This window comes from Hylobates moloch, unplaced genomic scaffold (assembly GCF_009828535.3).
Source record: "Hylobates moloch isolate HMO894 unplaced genomic scaffold, HMol_V3 SCAFFOLD_14, whole genome shotgun sequence".
Classification (NCBI taxonomy): domain Eukaryota; kingdom Metazoa; phylum Chordata; class Mammalia; order Primates; family Hylobatidae; genus Hylobates; species Hylobates moloch.
Window position 1 is genome coordinate 98114503 of NW_026652289.1, and position 20530 is coordinate 98135032.

At 41.4% G+C, this 20530-nt stretch overlaps 1 protein-coding gene across 1 annotated transcript; it reads left to right on the forward strand.

Annotated features, from left to right (window-relative positions):
* Window positions 1-11398: 11398 nt before the first annotated feature.
* On the forward strand, window positions 11399-12378 carry LOC116481608 (DCN1-like protein 3). The gene is given in 3 exon segments (XM_032753422.1): window positions 11399-12222; window positions 12224-12241; window positions 12243-12378. Coding segments are annotated over 3 exon segments (978 nt in total).
* Window positions 12379-20530: the final 8152 nt, after the last annotated feature.

Below are 20530 nucleotides of genomic sequence, written 5' to 3' on the forward strand. Positions count from 1 at the left end.
TTCTTATGCAAACTTTTTAGTCACTGTTCACCAAAATGAACACTTAGCTGGAAAACCAATCTCTACTTTTTTTTTAGACGGAGTTTCACTCTTGTTGCCCAGGATCTCGGCTCACCATAACCTCCACCTCCCGGGTTCAAGCGATTCTCCTGCCTCAGCCTCCCGAGTAGCTGCTATTACAGCCATGTGCCACCACGCCTGGCTATTTTTGTGTTTTTAGTAGAGACGGGGTTTCTCCATGTTGGTCAGGCTGGTCTCGAATTCCCGACCTCACGTGATCCGCCCGCCTCGGCTTCCCAAAGCGCTGGCAGTCTCTCTGCTTCTGAGATGGTTCCTTTTTAGTTTCTTATCTTTGCTATTGTCCTTCCCATGAGGAAGTCTCACCCAGTTCTGCATGGTTGAAGTCCCATCTCCCCAACAGATAACTACCCCACCCTACAGAAAGCTCTTCGTTTTCTGCCATATGTATATTTTATTTTATATTGTCATCAGATTAGTATAACATGTATCCTATTTCATCTTTGTGTAGAAAATCCTCCAGAAAGTCAAGCTTGAATCTTACTATTAAAATACCCCCTCAATCTTCAATCACATTATTCTGCAAATAGTACATCTATTTAATTCAAAATTAATGAGGAACTAGAATGATACCCTATGGATTTAATAAGGAATTATAATTTTTTAGTATTAAAATATAGTAAGCAGTTTATGTTATTAACAATAATGTGTCCCCAGACTTATTCCAGGATGGCAGACACAAGTGTTTAGGATAGCCATGCAAGTTATAAAAATTGGAGAAGAGGGCGTGATGTATGAACATCAGACACAGAAGAATATTCTGTACTTAAACAATTAAACATGTTCTTTATTTTTTTTGAAACATATGGGCTTTTCAGATTATCTTTTCTTTTAGCTTTACCAGCCATGGTGACAGAGAAATGTTTATTTACTGTAAACAATAGTAAAAGCAAGAGTAATGACAAATAGCAACTGCTGTTCGGACTCATTGTTAGGAAACCAGTGAGATATGGTGGGGATTATGAATCACTGTAGCTACACAATTCCTCCAAGGAGGGCAACTGTAGGACGTTCAGGGGATATTGCACTATAAAAATGGAGGCCCAGTGTTCATCAAACTTCTGTTTTTTGTTTTTTTTTTTCACTGTGGGCCAAAAATGCATTATCTTCTACATTAAATCATCCAACTTTTAAAGACTCAGATCAATGTCACATCTCAGAGAGTTCAACAGATCTAGGTCCCAAATCTGCAATCTTGATTTTGTACATTTGCAATACTGACTCATAAAATGTACTATGTTGTTAATCAATTGAGCTACAGGAATAGGCACTTCACGCTCCCTACTTTATCTTCTTTTTCCATAAGGGTTTAACATACATTCATTTTTTTTCCTCCTTTTCAACATTAGTCTTGATAAATTACCAAAAGATTAATTTAAAAGTTTGGTATGTATTTTCTCATAACAAAAGTAACATACATCTCTAAAAATGTGGAAAATACTCAAAAACATATATAAAGTATGATAATAATTATTCTATACACTGTTATGATTTTTATTCATTTTCTTCTGTAGTTAATTTATTATATTTAATTAACATAATAGTCATGGGATTATTTTTTATAAAAAGAATTTCTCCATTAAATTAAAGATTCTTAGTAAGCATCATTTTAATGTCTTCATAGATTTTGGTCTCGATCCCCTGCCTCAGGTGATCTGCCTGCCGGTTCAACTCCGGAGTGCAGTTGCATGACCACACCACAGTGGTAGATTTTATTACTTAGTACCTCCTCTATCTATGGATGATTAGGTTGCTTCCAGGATTTTTCCTTATAATGAATAATGTTGAAATGAACATTTTTGTATATAAACTCTGTCTTTATTGTAAATTATTTTATGAGAAATAGTCAATGGAGTCAAACATATGAATATTGTTGAGGCCCAATTGATTTCCAAAGACATTTTGCCAATTTATAATGCCATCAGAAATTTGAGAGTGCATGTTTACTGCACCCAAAACATTTGGATATTCTCATGAATGAAAGTTTAAAGGTGATTGATTATTTCTTCTTTTCACTCCTCTCTTCAAGTCTCCCTTATCTCTGACTTATCTCAGCAGACCACTTTTTTTATTTACAGTGAAAATTGAGGATTCTTATCCCTCTGTCTACAAAATTAAGTTCTTACCCATTTCCATTTTCCTCAATGGAAGAAATGACCTTTATCCTAAGACTAATACCACCACATGTGCATTAGTTTTCACCTCTCCATATATCCTTTAAGATCATCTTCTCTCAGGCATACTTTTTTTCTTCAATATTTTCAATATATCCTACTCTTTTGGTTCTTTCCTCATAGCATATAATAATACTCAAATTTGTTTCATAAAAAGTCCTTTCCTCATCCTAGTTTCCCTTCTAGTCCAAATGGGCTCTTTTTAGGAACCATTCTCCTTGTCCTCTATGATCCTTTAATACTCCCTAACCCTAATCCCACCTAAGTATCCCTTCCTAGATACAGGAGACAGACAGATTGAAGGAGGTTGCAGTCAAATTTCTGCCTCAACAGAGCTGGCAGTTGATGCCAAGGTCTAGCAGTAATGGAAGAGAAAGAAGACTGATATGGTCAGTAAGTGTACTGAAAAAAGGAATAACCTATCAGTTAGTGATTGCAGAACATGAGGACTTAACATAAATAGTTTAAAGCAGCAGAAAAGAAACATGGTAGTAGAAGGAGTAATTAGGGAGAGAAGAAAACACCTGTAATGACGGATGGCACTAGAAAATATTGACACTAGCAAGTCTGCTTTATTTAATAGCTTATTTAATTAACTCATATTAAACACTTTCTACATGCAAGGCAGTGGGAATATAGTGCTTAAGGGCTTATATAATTCATTGTCAATATCAACAGAAGCAAAAAATTTGGAATGATAGAAGCCAATCCAGAAAAAGATTGGTAAGGGATCTTCAGAAGGTTTAGGGGGCTTACAATGCTTGGTGAGTACTGCATAAAATGGATTCTGATATCAACAATAGCAAAAAGGCCAGTGAAATTCATTTTGCAATAATACAAGGTTTTAAGGAAGAAAATAATGGCATAAGAATGGATGATAGACCAGATGGAGGAAAAAATCAGAAGTAGAAGCTTCAAAGGGTTGGTAGGGACAGTGGTGGGGCTGGAATGCTGGGACATAGGTTCTGATGAAAGCAACTTTGGAAGATGCCAATGACGATCATACAGTCAATTTGGATTTTGATCCGGTTTGAAAGAAAGACAAGATAATGCCAATGTAATTATTTGCTTGTTCAAAACATATTCTCCAACGCAGAGGATAAAATATTCATTAAAAATTCAAATACCTTATGGTGACATATAGATATTTGTCTCCATATTGGAACTGCAAAGCTAATGCAGACTGCATAACATCAGATCGTCTCAGATTTCAAGATTGGCTTGATCCCAGCAGATGTAACACATTACAATTTTCCGGTGTAAATAAAAGGGCTCAGACATATTGATCGACATAACAAGATTCCTTGATGGAGCCCATCAAAATAAATCAGAAGCACATCCATCAAATGTCATTTGAAATATTTCAGGGTTTAATCTCTCAAGAGAAAATGATTTCCATTCTAATTAAGTTTTCTGAATTTGAAATCCAACCAGAGCAACACAAATCCAATCAAAGTCCTCTTCATTAATTTAAGATTGTGACAAGATCTCCATGTGGAACTGGATGGCCACAAGGCCAATCAGATCATTTTGTCCTTTTTCACTACCATTGCCCTCAGCCAAATCAACAGAGTGAGAATTCCCATAATCTCCAAGGTGTTCACAATGATCAGCTCAGTGACATGACTGTTCAAGACCTACTCTGACAATGTTCTGTAGCCTGAAAGTAGGATAAGGAAAGCAGGCAGTAGACAGTATCTGCTCTTGGAAAACTGGATGTTGAAGGGCTGTGTTCAAGTCTAGGTTGTACAAGAAGCCATATGTAAAACCTAATTTGCTGTGAATGAGAAGTTACTTAATGACTGAAAACCTTTCTGACAGCTATATTGGTGTTGTGGAATAGTGAATATAAAGGAGGATATTGAAATTTCCATCTGAGACAGAGAGCAATTAGTATTTAGATCTTGGAAGCATATTAAAAGGAATTATGATGTTAAGTACAGTGGCATTTTGCAGGGACATAGAAGGTCAAAAAACTTGGACTTCGGTGGCTCTTTAACATGAATATCACACACACCTAATAATTTTTAATTCGTCGGCTGGCTTATCGATTGACTAGTTTACCTGGCCAAATGCAAGGCTTAGAATTATTATTTTTAATCTTGTTGGATGTTCAATAAGGAAGCCTTTTGGTTGGGGAAAAATAAACCTTCCTGCTGAGTTGGTAGACTCTCTTGGTTCAGTTTCCACTTCAGAATAGTATCATATTTATCAAATAATTCCTTTAAGTAGCATTTGAAGAATTTATGGGATTTTAACTTTACTCATTTGTTACTCAAGTGATAAAACATTTGTTATATGCAAAATAATTTATATACATAAATGTACATTATAAAGCAGACTAATTTGTAATACAAATATTATAAAGAAAAAATAAATCTCATTTAAATTTCTATCTATATGCACTGTGCCCTTACCTTGTACAAATAAAAGATATCATCATAAAAATAATTTCATTAAAAATGAACAAAACCATTGTTTTAGTGTTTGCTGAACTAACTCTATTCTGTTTGACTCCAGGTCATGACAGATATCATCATATTACTTTCACAAAGTAATATTCTATTTTAGAAAATTCCAAACATACAAAGTACGGTATCCTAAACTTTACAGGAAAACCTTAAAATGTTGAAATCTCAAGCTTTGTTTCTTAAATAAAATGTTATTTTCATCAACCTCAAACCAAATTATTGAGAAAAGACTCCACATTTTTATGGACATGAGCATGCATTTTGGAATCAGCTTCTGTGTTTATACCCTGGCTCTACCATTAATTAGTTATGATACCTTGGGCAAGTTACTTAGCCTTTATGATGCCTCATTTTATTCATCTGAAGAATAGTTATAATATTAGTTCCAACCTATGGATGTTGTGGATTGATGAGACAAGTGAATAAGAACTGTAACGGTACATAGTAAGTGTTGGATATGTTTTTTTAAATCTATCTAAGGAAAATAGATATTCCAAGGGCCTTGGAACTGAGGCATGCATAGACAGAAAATCACAAGCAGATATGAACTACATTTGTTGGACAATGAATGCATAACACACGAAACTCTCTGCTTAAGTTTAGGTTTTAAAATATAGAAGGCATGTAGTGTAACTATTACGGAAAACAATGTGAAGGTTCCTAAAAAATTAAAAGCAGAACTACCATATGATCCAGCAATCCCACTACAGGTACAGTCGAAGGAAATGAAAACAATTATCTTACAGAGCTATCACTATTCCTCATGTTCATTGCAGTGTTATTCACAATAGCCAAGATATAGAAATAATCTAAGTGTCTTAAGTGTCCTTTGACATATGAATGTATAAGATTTCATCTTTATATATATATTACATCATATATATTACATTTATATTATATTACTTTATACACATACACACACACACACACAATGATTGCTGGGTCTAAAAATAAAGAAAATCCTGAACATGAATGAACCTGGAAGACATTATGCCAAATGAGATAAGCCAGGCAAAGAAAGACAAATACCACATGGTCTCATTCATATGTAGAATCTAAAAAAATATAACTCATAAAAGCGGGGAGTAGAATGGTTGGTTGCCAGAGACTGGGGGCTGGGGGAAGTGGGGAGATGTTGGTCAAAGAGTATAAAAAGTTTTAGTTATGTAGGATGAGTAAGTTCTGGAGCTCTAATGTCCAGTAAGGTGACTATAGCTTACTGTATTCTATACTTGAAATTTGCTGAGGGTGGGTCTTAAATGTTCTCACCACACACACAAAGGTAACTATGTGAGGTGATGGATATATTAATTATCTTGACTTCGGTGATTATTTCACAACGTATATATATCTCAAAACATCACTTCATATATCTTAAAAAAATAGCAGGTCCCTACTTTTATCATACTAAGCAGATTGAAATAACAGACACTGTAATACAAACTTAGAGAATATGTAAATATCTATTATCCCAAGCTCTTGCTAGAATGAGGTGTTTAAAGACTAAGGGAACCCTGGGAGACCATCAAAAGTCTCTGCAATAGGCTTGGCACAGTGGCTTACATCTGTAATCCCAGCACTTTGGGAGGCCAAGGCAGAGGATCCCTTGAGTCTTGGAGTTCAAGACAAGCCTGGGCAACATGACAAAACCTTGTCCCTACTAAAAATTAGGTGGGCGTGATTGTGCGTGTCTGTAGTCCCAGCTACTAGGGAGGCTGAGGTGGGAGGATCATCTGAGCACGGGAGGTAGAGTCTGCAGTGAATTGTGATTGCACCACTGCACTCCAGCCTGGGTAAGACCCTTTCTCAAAAAAACAAGTCTCTGTAATTGAGTTATATGAATATCCCAACTACTGCACTAGGTCTGGCAATCCAACATGGACTATTTGCATTCGTGCCTGTGATTTCCACAAAATTATGACACTCAGCATCCACTTTAGCAATATGTGCATAGGTAGCATCTGAGGAGTCTGTCTAGCAACTATTCTTCTTTTCTTCTAATAAATAGACCCTGTCTCTCTTTTTGCATGGCATAGAGATGGAACTGTCAGTCAGGATGTCCCATCTTTCCTTGCCAAGGGATCAGCCAGGACAATTGAACTTTTCCTTCAGGAATTGAATCTTGAGTGGAGTGACTCAAGGGCTAAAATGGTTTTTGTCAATTCTTTCAGATGGTCATACCCAGAACCCTGTATTAGTCCATTCTCACACTACTATAAAGATACTATCTGAGATTGGGTAATTTATAAAGCAAAGAGGTTTAAATGACTCACAATTCCACTTGGCTGGGGAGGCCCTCAGGAAACTTACAATCATGGCGGAAGGCGAAGGGGAAGCAAGGACCTTCTTCACATGGTGGCAGGAGAGAGAAGAGCGAAGAAAGAACTTCCAAACACTTATTAAACCATCATATCTCGTGAGAACTCACTCACGATCATGATAACAGCATGGGGGAACCACCCTCATAATCCAATCACCCCCCTCTCTCGACACGTGGGGAGTATAGAGTGAGGATTACAATTCAAGATGAGAGTTGGGTGGGGACACAGATCCAAACCATATCAACATGGAAGAGATTGTTTTTGTTTGGTTGATTTTTTGCAACTGAGAACCCTAGTGCTATTCTGCTTTCTGCTTCTTCCAAAGCCTGTTTCTGAACTTTTTCTTTGGGTGTATGAACTACCAAATATCCTTATGATAACGTCATTATTTTTAACTTAGAATATATTTCTGTTTTATGCAAACAACACCGAATATCAAGTGGTATTACTTAATATAGTGAAGTTCACTTCATGGTTTTCCCTATTTTTTTTGATGGTTGATGTAAATTCTTAAAAAACAATGTACTAAAAAGAAAGGATATATTTAATTTTTGAAATAAATATTTTTAATATAAGTAAATGTTTGTAATAGAAGACCAGCATTGAGTAGACTAATAGAATAGATGGTGTATGATAAAGTGGAGAAAGCCAGATGGGAAGAGCTCTTCTTCAAATCTGCCCCAGAAATTGAGTATTCCTCTTATTTTTTCTTGTTAAGGACCTTGATCAAGTCACTTAACCTCTCTTTTGGAGTCCGTTTCCTCATATGTAATGTGGAGATAATAATGCTTTTGTTAAAAGTTCCTATAGTATTGACTGAGATGATGCATATGAAAGTGCCTGACACACAACTTAACTCATGTTATGAACTTTATAAATAAGTCATTTATTATTATCTAATGAATTATTCAGTTATTTCTCCTTTAGCAGAGAGCAAGGTCTCTATCTACCTTCTTTGCTACTATATCTCTAGTTCCAAGCACAATGCTTAACATAAATGACGCTAATTAAATATTTGTTGAATAAATGAGTAAAATAAATAAAAGCAAAATAATAAATAGAGCCATTTTGGAGACTACATCACCCTTGATATTTAATTTGTTTCTGGTTTTATTCTAGTTAGAGTTTAGAAATTACTAATTTTCATAGATAATATTTTAAATACATGTATCTTGAAGTTTTAGGATTTACTGCAATTACTGAGTAGTTAGAAAGAGGGGCAGTGGGAAAATTATCCTTTAGCTGTTGAATATTCTACCACTTGTTAGCATTTGTTATAAATGTCAACATAAGATGAGAATGGGGGCTTAGAAATACTGTCCCTGTTCAGTGTTAGGTGCCCACTCATTGTCCACAGCATATCAGGAACATGCACATGTCCTTATCATTTAATGGGTGCTCCTTTTTTTGTCCTACTTTTCTTGTTTGTCCTATTTTTACCCTAGCAACCTTACAGAGACTTGCATTTTAGAAGAAAGACTTAGGGGATACCGTAAAGTTTCTAAGTAATGGCATATATACAAGTTCAAATACACTCTTAGACTTAAGAGTAGATACATTATTCCAGGGCTTATACACACAAAAATGGTCAGGCTAGCAGCACACGACGCTTTGGGGAGTATACATTATGTTAAAAATGTAGTATGCATGCCTGTAATCCTAGCACTTTAGGAGGCTGAGGTGGACAGATTACTTAAGCCCAGAAGTTCTAGACCAGGCTGGGCAACATGGAAAACCTTGTCTCTACAAACAAACAAACAAACAAACACAAAACATACAAAACCGGGCATGGTGATGTGCACCTGTAGTCCCAGCTTGGGAGACTGCAGAAGGAGGATCACCTGAGATTGGGAGGTTGAAGCTGCAGTGAGCCAAGATTGCACCGCTGCACTCCAGTCTGGGTGACAGAATGAGAACCTTTCTCCAAAAAAAGAAAAAAAAAGTGTATCTAAATATTTGGTTTTATACATTTTTTTCAAATATTGGTATAAATAATATTGTTTTATCAAAAACTTATATGCATAATAAAAATCCAAGTGATAAAAGTATATTCAATGTAAACTAAGTTTCCCTCCCAAGGCAGACTACCAAGAGCCACTTCCTGAGTGCCAAAGTCCTACTCTTCAGAGAAAATCGCCATCTCTATTTTTCTCCTTATTCTTGCGGAAATGCCCAACGTATGAGTTATTTATGTGTATCACTTTTTAAACTTCAATATTGGAGCACTTTTCTGCACTGTGCTTTTTTAAACCATTTTATCATGGAGATTTTATTCCATATCAGCACATATTAAATGATATATCTAACAATGAAATATGAATCAAAATGCAGTGTAATCCCTGAAGCACCAAGACATGATTCTCCTGCTGATATAATCCTACTTCCCATTTTATGGATGAGGAGACAGGCTCAAGAAGGTAATGTGAAAATGAAACAGTGGCCAGGCGCGGTGGCTCACGCCTGTAATCCCAGCACTTTGAGAGGCCGAGGTGGGCGGATCACGAGGTCAGGAGATCAAGACCATCCTGGCCAATATGGTGAAACCCCGTTTCTACTAAAAATATTAGCTGGGTGTGGTGGTGAATGCCTATAGTCCCAGCTACTTGGGAGGCTGAGGCAGGAGAATTTCTTGAACCTGGGAGGTGGAGGTTGCAGTGAGCCGAGATTGCGCCACTGCACTCCAGCCAGGCGACAGAGTGAGACTCCGTCTCAAAAAAAAAAAAAAAAAAGAGAAAAAGAAAAATAAAGAAAATGAGACAGTAACGGAGGAGGGACTAGAGCATTCTGGTTCTCAGTCCTGTGACTTTGCATGACACCCTGAAGATAAGTTCACAGAAGTCCTAGAAAATCTGCATCTAGGGAAAAGTAAAATATTAAAAGGAAAAGGAAAAAAAATCATGGATATACTATGATGAGCCATTCACACGATTAAATTGCAAAAGGTTCAGGGATGCTGGGTTAAAAGTTTTGCCTGGAAAAGCTTCTATTTCTGACTCAGTTACAGATAAAAACCTGAAGCAGGTATTCAGAGCCCTCTGGAGTCTTGCTATGGTTTGGGTCTGAGTGAAATGAGATGCCACTGCAGTTGCTAGGTCTCTACTACTTAATTACTAGCCAGCAAGAAGGAGCCAGATTCCTTCACCTGCCGCTCTAGCCCCACAGCTGAGCCTCTGCCCTGCTGCGCTCCTAGCTTGGAGAGTGGTGGGTCCAAGGGACCTTCCCTATAGGCTACCAAGAGTCTAGGCTGCTTTCGCTGAGGGTTGTTCTGTTCTGTGCCTGAGCCTTGGGGCCCAGGTCAGCCCAGTACATCAATCAGAGCTCCAGGGGCTCTTTTCATATCAATAGTCTACTTAATTAGGCAAGATATTTTATAAGCTAAAAAATCTATGGAGGTTTTGCGTTATCAAATACATTGGGGAGACAATCATTTTCTATTATTTTTAATACCTTACTTTTCTCCTAGGCTAAACTAACTCACCAGGGATCTAACTTGTAAGTTCCATCTGGAAGCCCCATCTAACTGCATCTCACAAAATAGCCAAATTTCTCCTCTATGGGAACTTTTCTGAGCTATCTTTAGCAAACCACCATTTAAGTTTACACATAATTGTGAATTCAAAGGTATACCCTTCTACTAATAGATTGCTACAATTTAACAGAATTAGAAATTAAAGCATTGAAAATATTTAATGATGCCACTGGATCCTGACTTTCAATTCAATTCTGTAAACTACTTTTGAGCCCATACTTGGTATATGTAAGAATCAATATTAGGTATGTGCTGGAGGCCCCTGTCCTGGGAGTCCAGCTCTTTTGTTACCATTCCCTGAACTGTGTCTGGCCCTGAGCTTAGACTGTACTGCTCTACTGTTATTTGTATATGACAATAACCTATGGGCAGTTTTTCAAGTTTAGGATTAGGGTTGGGCAGGGTAAATAGTCAATATAGTAGTTTCTATCCCAAGGAGCAAAGAATTTAATGCATGCATGAGTAGATATAATACAAGTAGACATCCTTTAACTATCGGTTATGCCTTGTGGGTTTTAAAAGGGAATACGGGTCGTGGGGAGCGGGGAAGCTGCCGGTTGGCCAACAATGAAGAGGTGGTGACAGTGGTGGAAGAAGAGGTGGCAGAACGGGTAAGAAGCCTGGAAATGCGATTGGGGATGGTAGGTGTTTTGGACCCGACAGGCCTTTGTCGTTTCCAGGAAACATTTGACTGGAGGAACGTGTGGAGCAGCTGCTTTTGGACAAACTCATTCTGAAAAGTGGGCAACCTAAAAAGCCAGTTGATGCCATTTACTTTTGGAGTGGTGGGTTTGCTGGCTCCTCCAGCTGATGGCGTGTTGAGGTATGTGGGCCAGCTGTAGCGACGGCATCCAATCCAGACGGGGCTGCTCTAGAGGCAGGGCCACCAGCACAACGGGCCAGTATGTCACCAAGTGCAAGAATCCCTCAGGGACACTGGGCAACAGGAATGGAGCCTGTGACCCTAGCAGCAAGTCGCACAGCAGACGGGGTGCAGGCCACCGTGAGGAGGAGGTGCCACCCTGCGGCAAGCCAGGTGGCAATATCCTTGTAAATGGGACCAGGAAGGTGGAGGCTGCTACTGAGGCCTGCCGGCTACTGACGTCCTTGGGAGATGCGGGGAGACAGTCCACGTTCAGTGCCAAGGAGTCTTCCTTGCAGAGGTTGGAAGAACTGTTCGGGTGCTACAAGGATGAGCGGGAGGAAGCAATTTTGGAAGAAGGCATGGAATGTTTTTGCAATGACTTTTGTGTCGACCCCATGGAATTTCGAATGCTGCTCTTGGCTTGGAAGTTCCAGGCTGCAACCATGTGCAGATTCACCAGGAAGGAGTCATTTGGTGACTGCAAAGCAGTAAGTGCAGACAACATTGACGGAATCTGTGCACAGTTCCCTAACCTCTTAACAGAAGCTAAACAAGCGGATAAATTCAAGGATCTCTACTGGTTTACGTTTCAGTTTGGCCTGGATGCTGAAGAAGGGCAGCGGTCACTGCATCAGGAAATAGCCATTGCACTGTGGAAACTAGTCTTTACCCAGAACAGTCCCCCAGTATTGGACCAATGGCTGAAATTCCTAAGAGAGAACCCCTCAGGGATCAAGAACATCACCCAGGATACTTGGAACATGTTCTTTAACTTCACTCAGGTGAGGTCCTGACCTCAGTAAATAGCACAGATGAGGCCTGGCCAAGCCTCTTCGATACCTTTGTGGAGTGGGAAATGGAGCGGAGGAAAAGAGAAGGGGAAGGGACATGTGCACTCAGCCCAGGGCCTGAGGCCTTGTGTCCCAAGAAGCAGACTTAAAGGCTCTATCCCAGGAGCAGGGGCAAGGATCTGCCACTGCCCTGCGGCCAACCAACGCATTAGACCTTTCTGGAAATTACTGAAGATCTGGACATTTTCTATTTTACGTCTCTCTCTGCCTTGTATCTGAAAGGGCTCTAAAATGCTTTATCATATTTTAGGCACTTTCTTCATTCTTTGGTTATTTTTATTTTTTGGCGGGGGGAACTCCAAAAATATTTGAACCTGGTTACATACATTTTGTGTATTTTTGTTTGAAGTCTTCAATAGAATGAGCCCACTATTTCTTGCACAAATTAGATTTGTGTGTGTGGCGGGGTGGGGGGTGTAGAGCAGGGAAGGGGGATGGGACCGTTAGATTGAATTAACATCACAAAATGATTCAGTGTCAGATCTTAGTTTTGCATATTGTTTTTCAGGGCAGGTATGTGCTGTGTGTAGTGCTGTTTACATGGTTGAATTTAGGTTGTAATGATTATTTTTAAAGATTTTAATGGCAACATTGACTGTTATCCACGTTGCATGAATTCCCAGATGATTCAGAGCTCTTGGAGAGCCAGGGCCAGCCAAGAGCATTCTAAGTCTGGTGACAACCCCCTTTTAAGCTAATTTATCCAAAACTGTTATTTTCCCTCACTTCTTTTTAATTCTTTCTTTGAACTATTGCGTTTCATGTTGAGTTTTTCCATCAATATGTTGCACCTGTCCGTCAAGTGGACATATTTTTTAAGAACACATTGTGCAGAGAACCACTCGAGCACTGAATGCAGAGAAAGCAGTGTTACCTCGGTTTTGCTGGAACTAGGCTTCTTGGATAGTTTTCTTTCTTTGATGAAGTTTCTGTATTTTTATGTTGTAAGTGGAAATGCTTTTTTTGTTTTATTTGCCTCGGAGCCAAAGTTTTTGTTCCTAGTGGTAGGGAAACTGTGCCTGCGGGCCACAGGACTTAAAGGAAAACTGTGGTATGGAGCTCTGCTTGAATTAAAAAATTTTTTTTTTCTTTGAGTATCCTTAGCTACTTGTCTGGCAAGTGCAGGACCCAGGTGTTGACCTGAATTCTGCCAAACATATGTAACACTTAAATGTGTGCCGTTTCCCTTCTCGCTACATCCAAGTTGTCACTTAACCCCTGGGAGGTTTTTATTATGTTTTTGTTAATGTCAGGCTGTGAGGTACCTGGATGTGCTTTGGTCGAGGAATAGGCCGAGGCGGATACCCAGGCCTGCATGACTCACTGAGTTTGGCACGCAAGCACCCACCTCCACTTATTATATCACCTGTTTGTGTAAGTTCATATTTGGCTCTGAGCCATTATTGCTGTAAAAGGTATAACTGCCCTGTTGACGCTGGGCACAAGAGACATGGCTCTTGGGGCTCGGCTCAGCTCAACATGGCTTGACATGGTGGGCGCACTGGCGTCCAGAGAAAGAGTCAGAGCTGTCCATCTTTGCAGACAGAGGGGAGCCAGGATACAGCTCGGCTTGATTGTGCCCAGAGAAAGAGTTAAGCTGCTGACCCTGAAGCCAAGGGAGAGCAGGCCATGCAGCTGCAGGTGTGGGGGCAGCAGGGCCACAGAGTGGGAGCAGATGGCCGAGATACAGGCGAACAGTGTAGAGAGCTAGTGTGAGGAAGCTGTTGATGAGAGCCACTGCTGAATAAAATCACTTTTCACCTGCCTACGGCCCCCTGAGTGTTCTTTCTGCTTGCCCACCCACTCCCTCCAGACCTCAGCATGACCTTTGGCGTAGTCATGTACCTGACAATTGCGACGTTGGCAGGATGAAGTGAGTAGGTCTTTGGCCCCTGAGGGCTCCTGGGTCAGCTATGTGGCAGCAGCACAGGCTGTACCCAGGGGCAGCGGTGCTGCTTGGATGAGCCCCAGTGGAAACGCGGGAGGCAGTGGAGAGGTCTCCTGCAAGTGTGGGAGCACACAGCACCAAGAAGGAATGCACCTTTGCTGGCAGCGTCGGATGGGCGGTTCTGACAGCACTGCAGGAAGTACATGCTCAGTTCCACAGGTAAGGGACCTCCCAGCGCAAGCTGAGCCCCTGGGGGCCCAAGTGCACAGCTTGGAGCAGGACCTGGGGGTGGGGGACCTCCAGGTGCAAGCAGGGCACTTAGAGGCCCAGATAAACAGCCAGGAACAGGAGTTAGCAACAGCTGTCAGCCCGACCTTGAGCCCATCCTCCTGGCGGGACACTCCCATTCGGTCTGATGCTGAGGAGGAGGCTCCTTCACTGCCAGATCACCCTGTGATCCGTCAGAAGGTAGAACATAAGCAGCCAGTGGAACCCCAGGGGAGATCCCAGGAGCCCCCCACAGTGGTGGAATATACCTCTTATAGTGCTTATTCCCCCACTGATTTGAGGGAAGTAGGTAAACAGTCCAGCAGCGTCCGAAGGAGCTGATAGCATCTCACAGCTGCTCCGCCTCTGAGATGGAGAAGCTGGCTTCTATCACAGCTCACCCCTCCCTTCATCAGCGGCTGCAGTTGTGCCAACGGTTGACACAAGGGCAAGGTGACTACACGTAAATCAGGTGGCTGATGGCAGCCATACGGACTGTTTGGAATGATGCTGGAGAGACACCAGAAACTGTAAATGGCAACCATATACTGATTTGGTGCAGGCGCTCCGGGAGATGACTATGCAGCAAGCTGTTTGATCGGAATATCTGCGGCCAGATGATGAACGCTTTACCTCCCCCATGAGGGATCTTGTGCTGAGTTCAGCACCCCTGGATGCTTTGGCTCTCTAGCTGCTGTTCTCACCCCGTACGTGGGACACGGCTTACACAAAGTGACTATTGCTATGGCAGCCCTTGGGGAGGCAGAAGGCCATTGGTGGGACCTGGGGGTCCATGCCATAAAGAATGGGAAGGTGCCCCCTTCACAAGTAACCATCCCACGAGATTAAAAGGGGCCCACCAGGTGACCCACATGCGGATATGGATTGATTTACTTGCAGCTGGGGTTGCTAGGGAGAAAATTGACAGGCAACCCAGTGGAATGCTGTTGGCTCTGTGGAGGCAATTGTCCCCACAGCTGCAATTCTGCAGATGCCCAAGGAGGGGCAAGACAATGTTGTTCAACCCAGCCCCACCTGGAAACTTCAGCTCAAGGACTATTTGCAGACGGGCGAAGACATTAGGCCTTTCCTGTTTGATTAGGGAACTGGCTGAGGTGCCCAACTCTGGGGGGAACTGGACAACTGGAGGCTATATGTGGAGCTGGCAATCCTCTGGTCCCCTACTAATGTACAGCGGGTCCTAGCACTGGTAGATACTGGTGCAGACTGCAGTCTAGTTTATGGGAACCTGGATAAGTTTCTGGGAAAAGCTGCATTTATTGACAGTTATGGGGGCCAGTCTGTGATGGTGAATCCATATTGGCGTTGGCTACTCTGCTATCCATCTGTACACTCCGTATGTTTCTCCTATACCTGAATATATTCTGGGGATGGACATTTTGCATGGCCTGGACTTACAAACCACAGCCAGAGAATTTGGACTCCTGGTTCGTGTAGTAAAGTCAGTACTGTAGTAAAGCCAGTACTCTAAACACATCACCAGCCCCAAGTTCTGCCACAACGCCAACAACTTACTTCCACTCGTCAATACCGTTACTGGGAGGTGTGTGGGGGGGCACACAGAGATAATTGAGACTAATAAGAAGTTAGAGGAGGTGCAAATGGTACGTGGCACCCATAACCCCTATGATTCTCTAGTACGGCCAGTCAAAAAGCCTGATGGAGCTTGGCAGATGGCAGTGGATTATCAGGAACGGAATAAAACAACACCCCCTCTGCATGCAGCTGGACCTTCCATCATAGACTTGATGGACTGTTTGACAACAGAACTGGGACAGTACCACTTTGTGATGAGACTTGGCTAATGCATTCTTCTCCATTGACATTGCTTCAGGGAGCCAGGAACAGTTTGCCTTCATGGGAGGGTGGCAACGGACTTTCACAGTGTTGCTTCGGGGCTTACATGCATAGCCCCACCATGTGTCATGGTCTTGTTAATAATGTTATATTCACTTCTGATTCTCTTGCAGGTTTAGAAGCAGCAATGCCCTTCTTGCCTGGGATTGGGATGATGCAGCTGAGACAGCCTTCCTGGTAGCCAAGTAGGTTATTCAGCAAGCACAAGCCCTATGGGTAGTTGACCAGAGGTGCCCATTTAAGCTAGATGTGCATGTGACCACAGATAGTTTCAGTTAGGGCCTATGGCAGTGCATGGAGTGCCTGAGTATGCCAGTAGGCTTTTGGTCCCAATTATGCAAGGGAGCTGAGCTCCAGTATTCCTTGATAAAGAAGCAGTTAGTAATAATAGGATGGGTGTGCTCATGGATAACCACCCTCTGGACTGGGAAAGCAGTTAGTAACTGTATATACTGCCCTTCAGGCTCATAAGATCATGGCAGGAAGGGCTGCAGTCATCATGCAGATGACTTTCCCAACAGTGGGGTGGGTACACTCATGGGTAATGACCCCACGGGCTGGGACAGCACAGACATCCACTTTAGCAAAGTGGGGAGCCTACTTACAGCAGTGAAGTACACTGATTTCAAGTCCCTTAGCAGCAGAGTTACAGGAGGTTTTGGGACCTGTAGTCCTAATGCCAAATAAGGCCATGGGGCCTGAGGCACCCCTAAACCCTAAGTCTTCATCATTAGGAAGGGCATTCTCCCATTCCTAATAGGGCATGGTACACAGATATGTGTAGGCAGGGAGCTACTGCTGCCTGGATTGCTGCCACAGTCCAGCCTAGTACTAACACCACAGGGGTTAAAACCAGGTGTAGGCAAAGTAGCTAACGAGCTGAACTCAGGGCAGTGTGAACAGTAATCATCAAGGACGCAAGGATGGTAATCTGCGCCGATAGCTGAGCAGTTCATTGAAGCTTATGTATGTGATGGGCTTGTGTGCCCAGAGCCTATGTATAAGGCTTATGTGTCAGGCCTATGTGCCCAGAAGCCTATGTGTGTGTATCAGGCCTGTGTACCCAAAGTTTATATGCCCGGCCTGTGTGCCAAACCTGTGTATAAAACCTGTGTGTCCAGGGCCTATGTCTCCCTCGGCCTAGGGGGTGGAGTGTAAGGAACATGGATGTGCTTTGGTCAGGGAATAGGCCAAGGTGGATATCCAAGCGAGTTTGGTGCATGAGTGCGCACCTCCACTTGTGATATCACCTGTTTGTGTAAGTTCATACTTGGCTCTGAGCCATTATTGCTGTAAAAGGTATAACTGCCCTGTTGACACTGTGCACAAGAGACATGGCTCTTGGGGCTCGGCTCAGCTCAACATGGCTTGACATGGCGGGCGTGCTGGCATCCAGAGAAAGAGAGATTCAGAGCTGTCCATCTTTGCAGATGGACCCTGGGGAGCCAGGATACAGCTCGGCTCGCTTGTGCCCAGAGAAAGCGTTAAGCTGCTGACCTTGAAGCCATGGGAGAGCCGGCCATACAGCTGCAGGTGTGGGGGCAGCAGGGGCCACGAGCGGGAGCAGATGGCCGAGATACAGGCGAACAGTGTAGAGAGCTAGTGTGAGAAAGCTGTTGATGAGAGCTGCTGCTGAATAAAATCATCTCTCACCTGCCTACAGCCCCTCGAGTGTTCTTTCTGCTTGCCCACCCACTCCCTCCAGACCTCAACATGACCTTTGGCGTAGTTGTGAACCTGACACAGGCTCATTTGGGGGTAATGAGATATGTGATAACTGTTTTAGGTTTATATGACCCTCCTCTCCTTTCCCTCCCCCTAAATATGTGTGTGTATGTAGACATATATATATATGTATATACTGTATTCCTTTGTTTCTTTGTCTGCTAAAACCAGCCATAAAAGAGGGAGCTGCCTTCAATACCTAAAGTATAAGAAGGGTGCTGGGGAATGTCGTAATGGAGGCTTTCCCATCTGAATTTGCATTATTTCACTAAAGAGAACATGAGTTGACTCAGCCCTTTCCTCACAGGAGGGAGGGTTCAATTCCCCTGACTTCACACACTCACTCCATAAGGCCTGCTTTGGCAAAACTGCCACGGGGGCCTGTGGAACTGACTATGGTCCTACCTGGTTTCAGTAGAAGGTCCACTTTTTGTTTTTCTTTTTAAAAAATATGTCTTCAGAAAACTGTACTGGAAAAGTCGGTGGGTGGCAGGAACTTGTATAGTTCAGCTTCCAACACTTTGGAATAGATTAAAAAGATAATCTTTTAAGTGAAAACTTAAAAAATAGCAAATAAAAGGACAATGTAACAACCAGGCTGTAGAGAAGACAGTGTCTCAGGTATTACAGAGGCCTAAAGAGAACCTGTGAGGAAGACAATCATGAACCTTACCTCAAATTGTAGTAGCTTAATTAATTAATTAGCATTATAGCACTTATGACCAATGAAGGATAGATGTTTGTAATATGTAATGTGTTCATATAAATAAAATGTCACAAAGGACTCAAAACACAAATGACAAATGGGCAAAATATTTAAGGGATACCTCAAAAGTGATAGAACATAATTAGTAAATATTTTTAAAACAAGTTCAACTTTCCTAGAAAGAAAAAATGAATTAAACAATGTTGTATCGTATTTTGCTTAGTATATCAGCAAACATTTTAAAAGTATATAAACCAAAGTTGTTGCATTGTAGTGCAAAAATAAATATTTGTCAAATGAATCAATAAGTGGAGAGATGGATTGATGACTATTAGGGAAAACATCACATACAAAACCACAGTTGAAATCTATGCATATGAATTAAGGTACATATAGATCCATGGAAAAGTACTTGTGGGATGATGTTCATTGCTCTTTGTCTTTAGGTTCCTTATCTGTAAAATGAAAATAAATGCATTACTTAGGTTCTTTTATAATTTTTCCCAATTTTCTTTTCCCCCCAAGTTTCTGTTATAGTGTTAAATTTCCTGTATTTTTGAAATAAAACTGTAAAATAAGGGCTTAAAGCTGTTTAAAAATGGGAAATTGGACATAAATTACTGTGGTGGGCTGGGAGACTAGACAGAGTTCAAAGAATGGTAATAGAAGAGCTGGGATCCCACAATTGCCTATAGTACAAATTAACGTATTAGCTATACCTAAACTCGAAAGGCAGACTATGGGGACTGAGCCCTGTGACTATAATCCAAGTCTTAGGGTCTCGTGGCAAGATTTTCAGGTCAATAGGAAGTAGTCCAACATGATCCATTTGAGAAGGACATCCTGAACAATGAGAATTCTATTTGTGATTTATCTCTACTGTAGCTGCATATTCACTGAAATATCTTTACTCTTAATGAAGCTTCCTTGTGCATTTGAATTAATAGAGTAGGCTGACCTGGAATGGAAAGGATGAGGGGAAGTAGCCCTCAGAAAGAAACCAGAGAGAGAATGGGAAAGGCCAGGACTTGTAAGATGAAAGAAAACTGAGACCCATCAGTAGCGAAGAGTTGGGAAGTAGAGCTGCCTGCATCTTCGAGCACCTAGAAGCTCTATGCAGTGTGGCTAAAAGTGTGCTCCTATTTCAGAACTACCAGAGTCCTTTCTAAAAATGCAGATTGCTAGGCTTAACTCAGAAGTACTGAATCCCAGTCCCTGAGAATGTGCATTTTAAACGTTTCAAAGTGATTCTCATGCACTTTAGAAAGGTTCGAGAAGCATCACACATCAGCATGCTTCAGAAACATCAGGAAGCTTCTAAAGAAACTATGTATTCCTGGATCAGATCCCACCACTAGAGTTTCTGACACACTGAAGCTGGAATGCTGTCAGAGTCTATATTTTCAGCAAGCATCTTGGGTTTTTGAGGCAGGTAGTTTACAGATTATACATTGGGAAACAGTGTTACAGGTTCTTTGAATATAGTTAAATATTGGCATAAAAGAATCAGATGACCAGACTATGATTTTAAATTAAGCACAGCATCAGTAATTGCACATTAATTCCTTCTTGGTTTATTCATTTATTTTTATGACAGTCCAATCCTGGTGAATTTGTTTAACATTTAAATAGACATAATGGGAGAATTCTGTGAAATAATCTTGTTCTTTCTCTTCCCCACACTATCACTATGGGTTATAACAGCAGGGAGTGACTTTTGTGAGCTCGCTTCCAGAATGGAAGAAGTGATTTCACCTGATTAATAAACCGCCCAGCA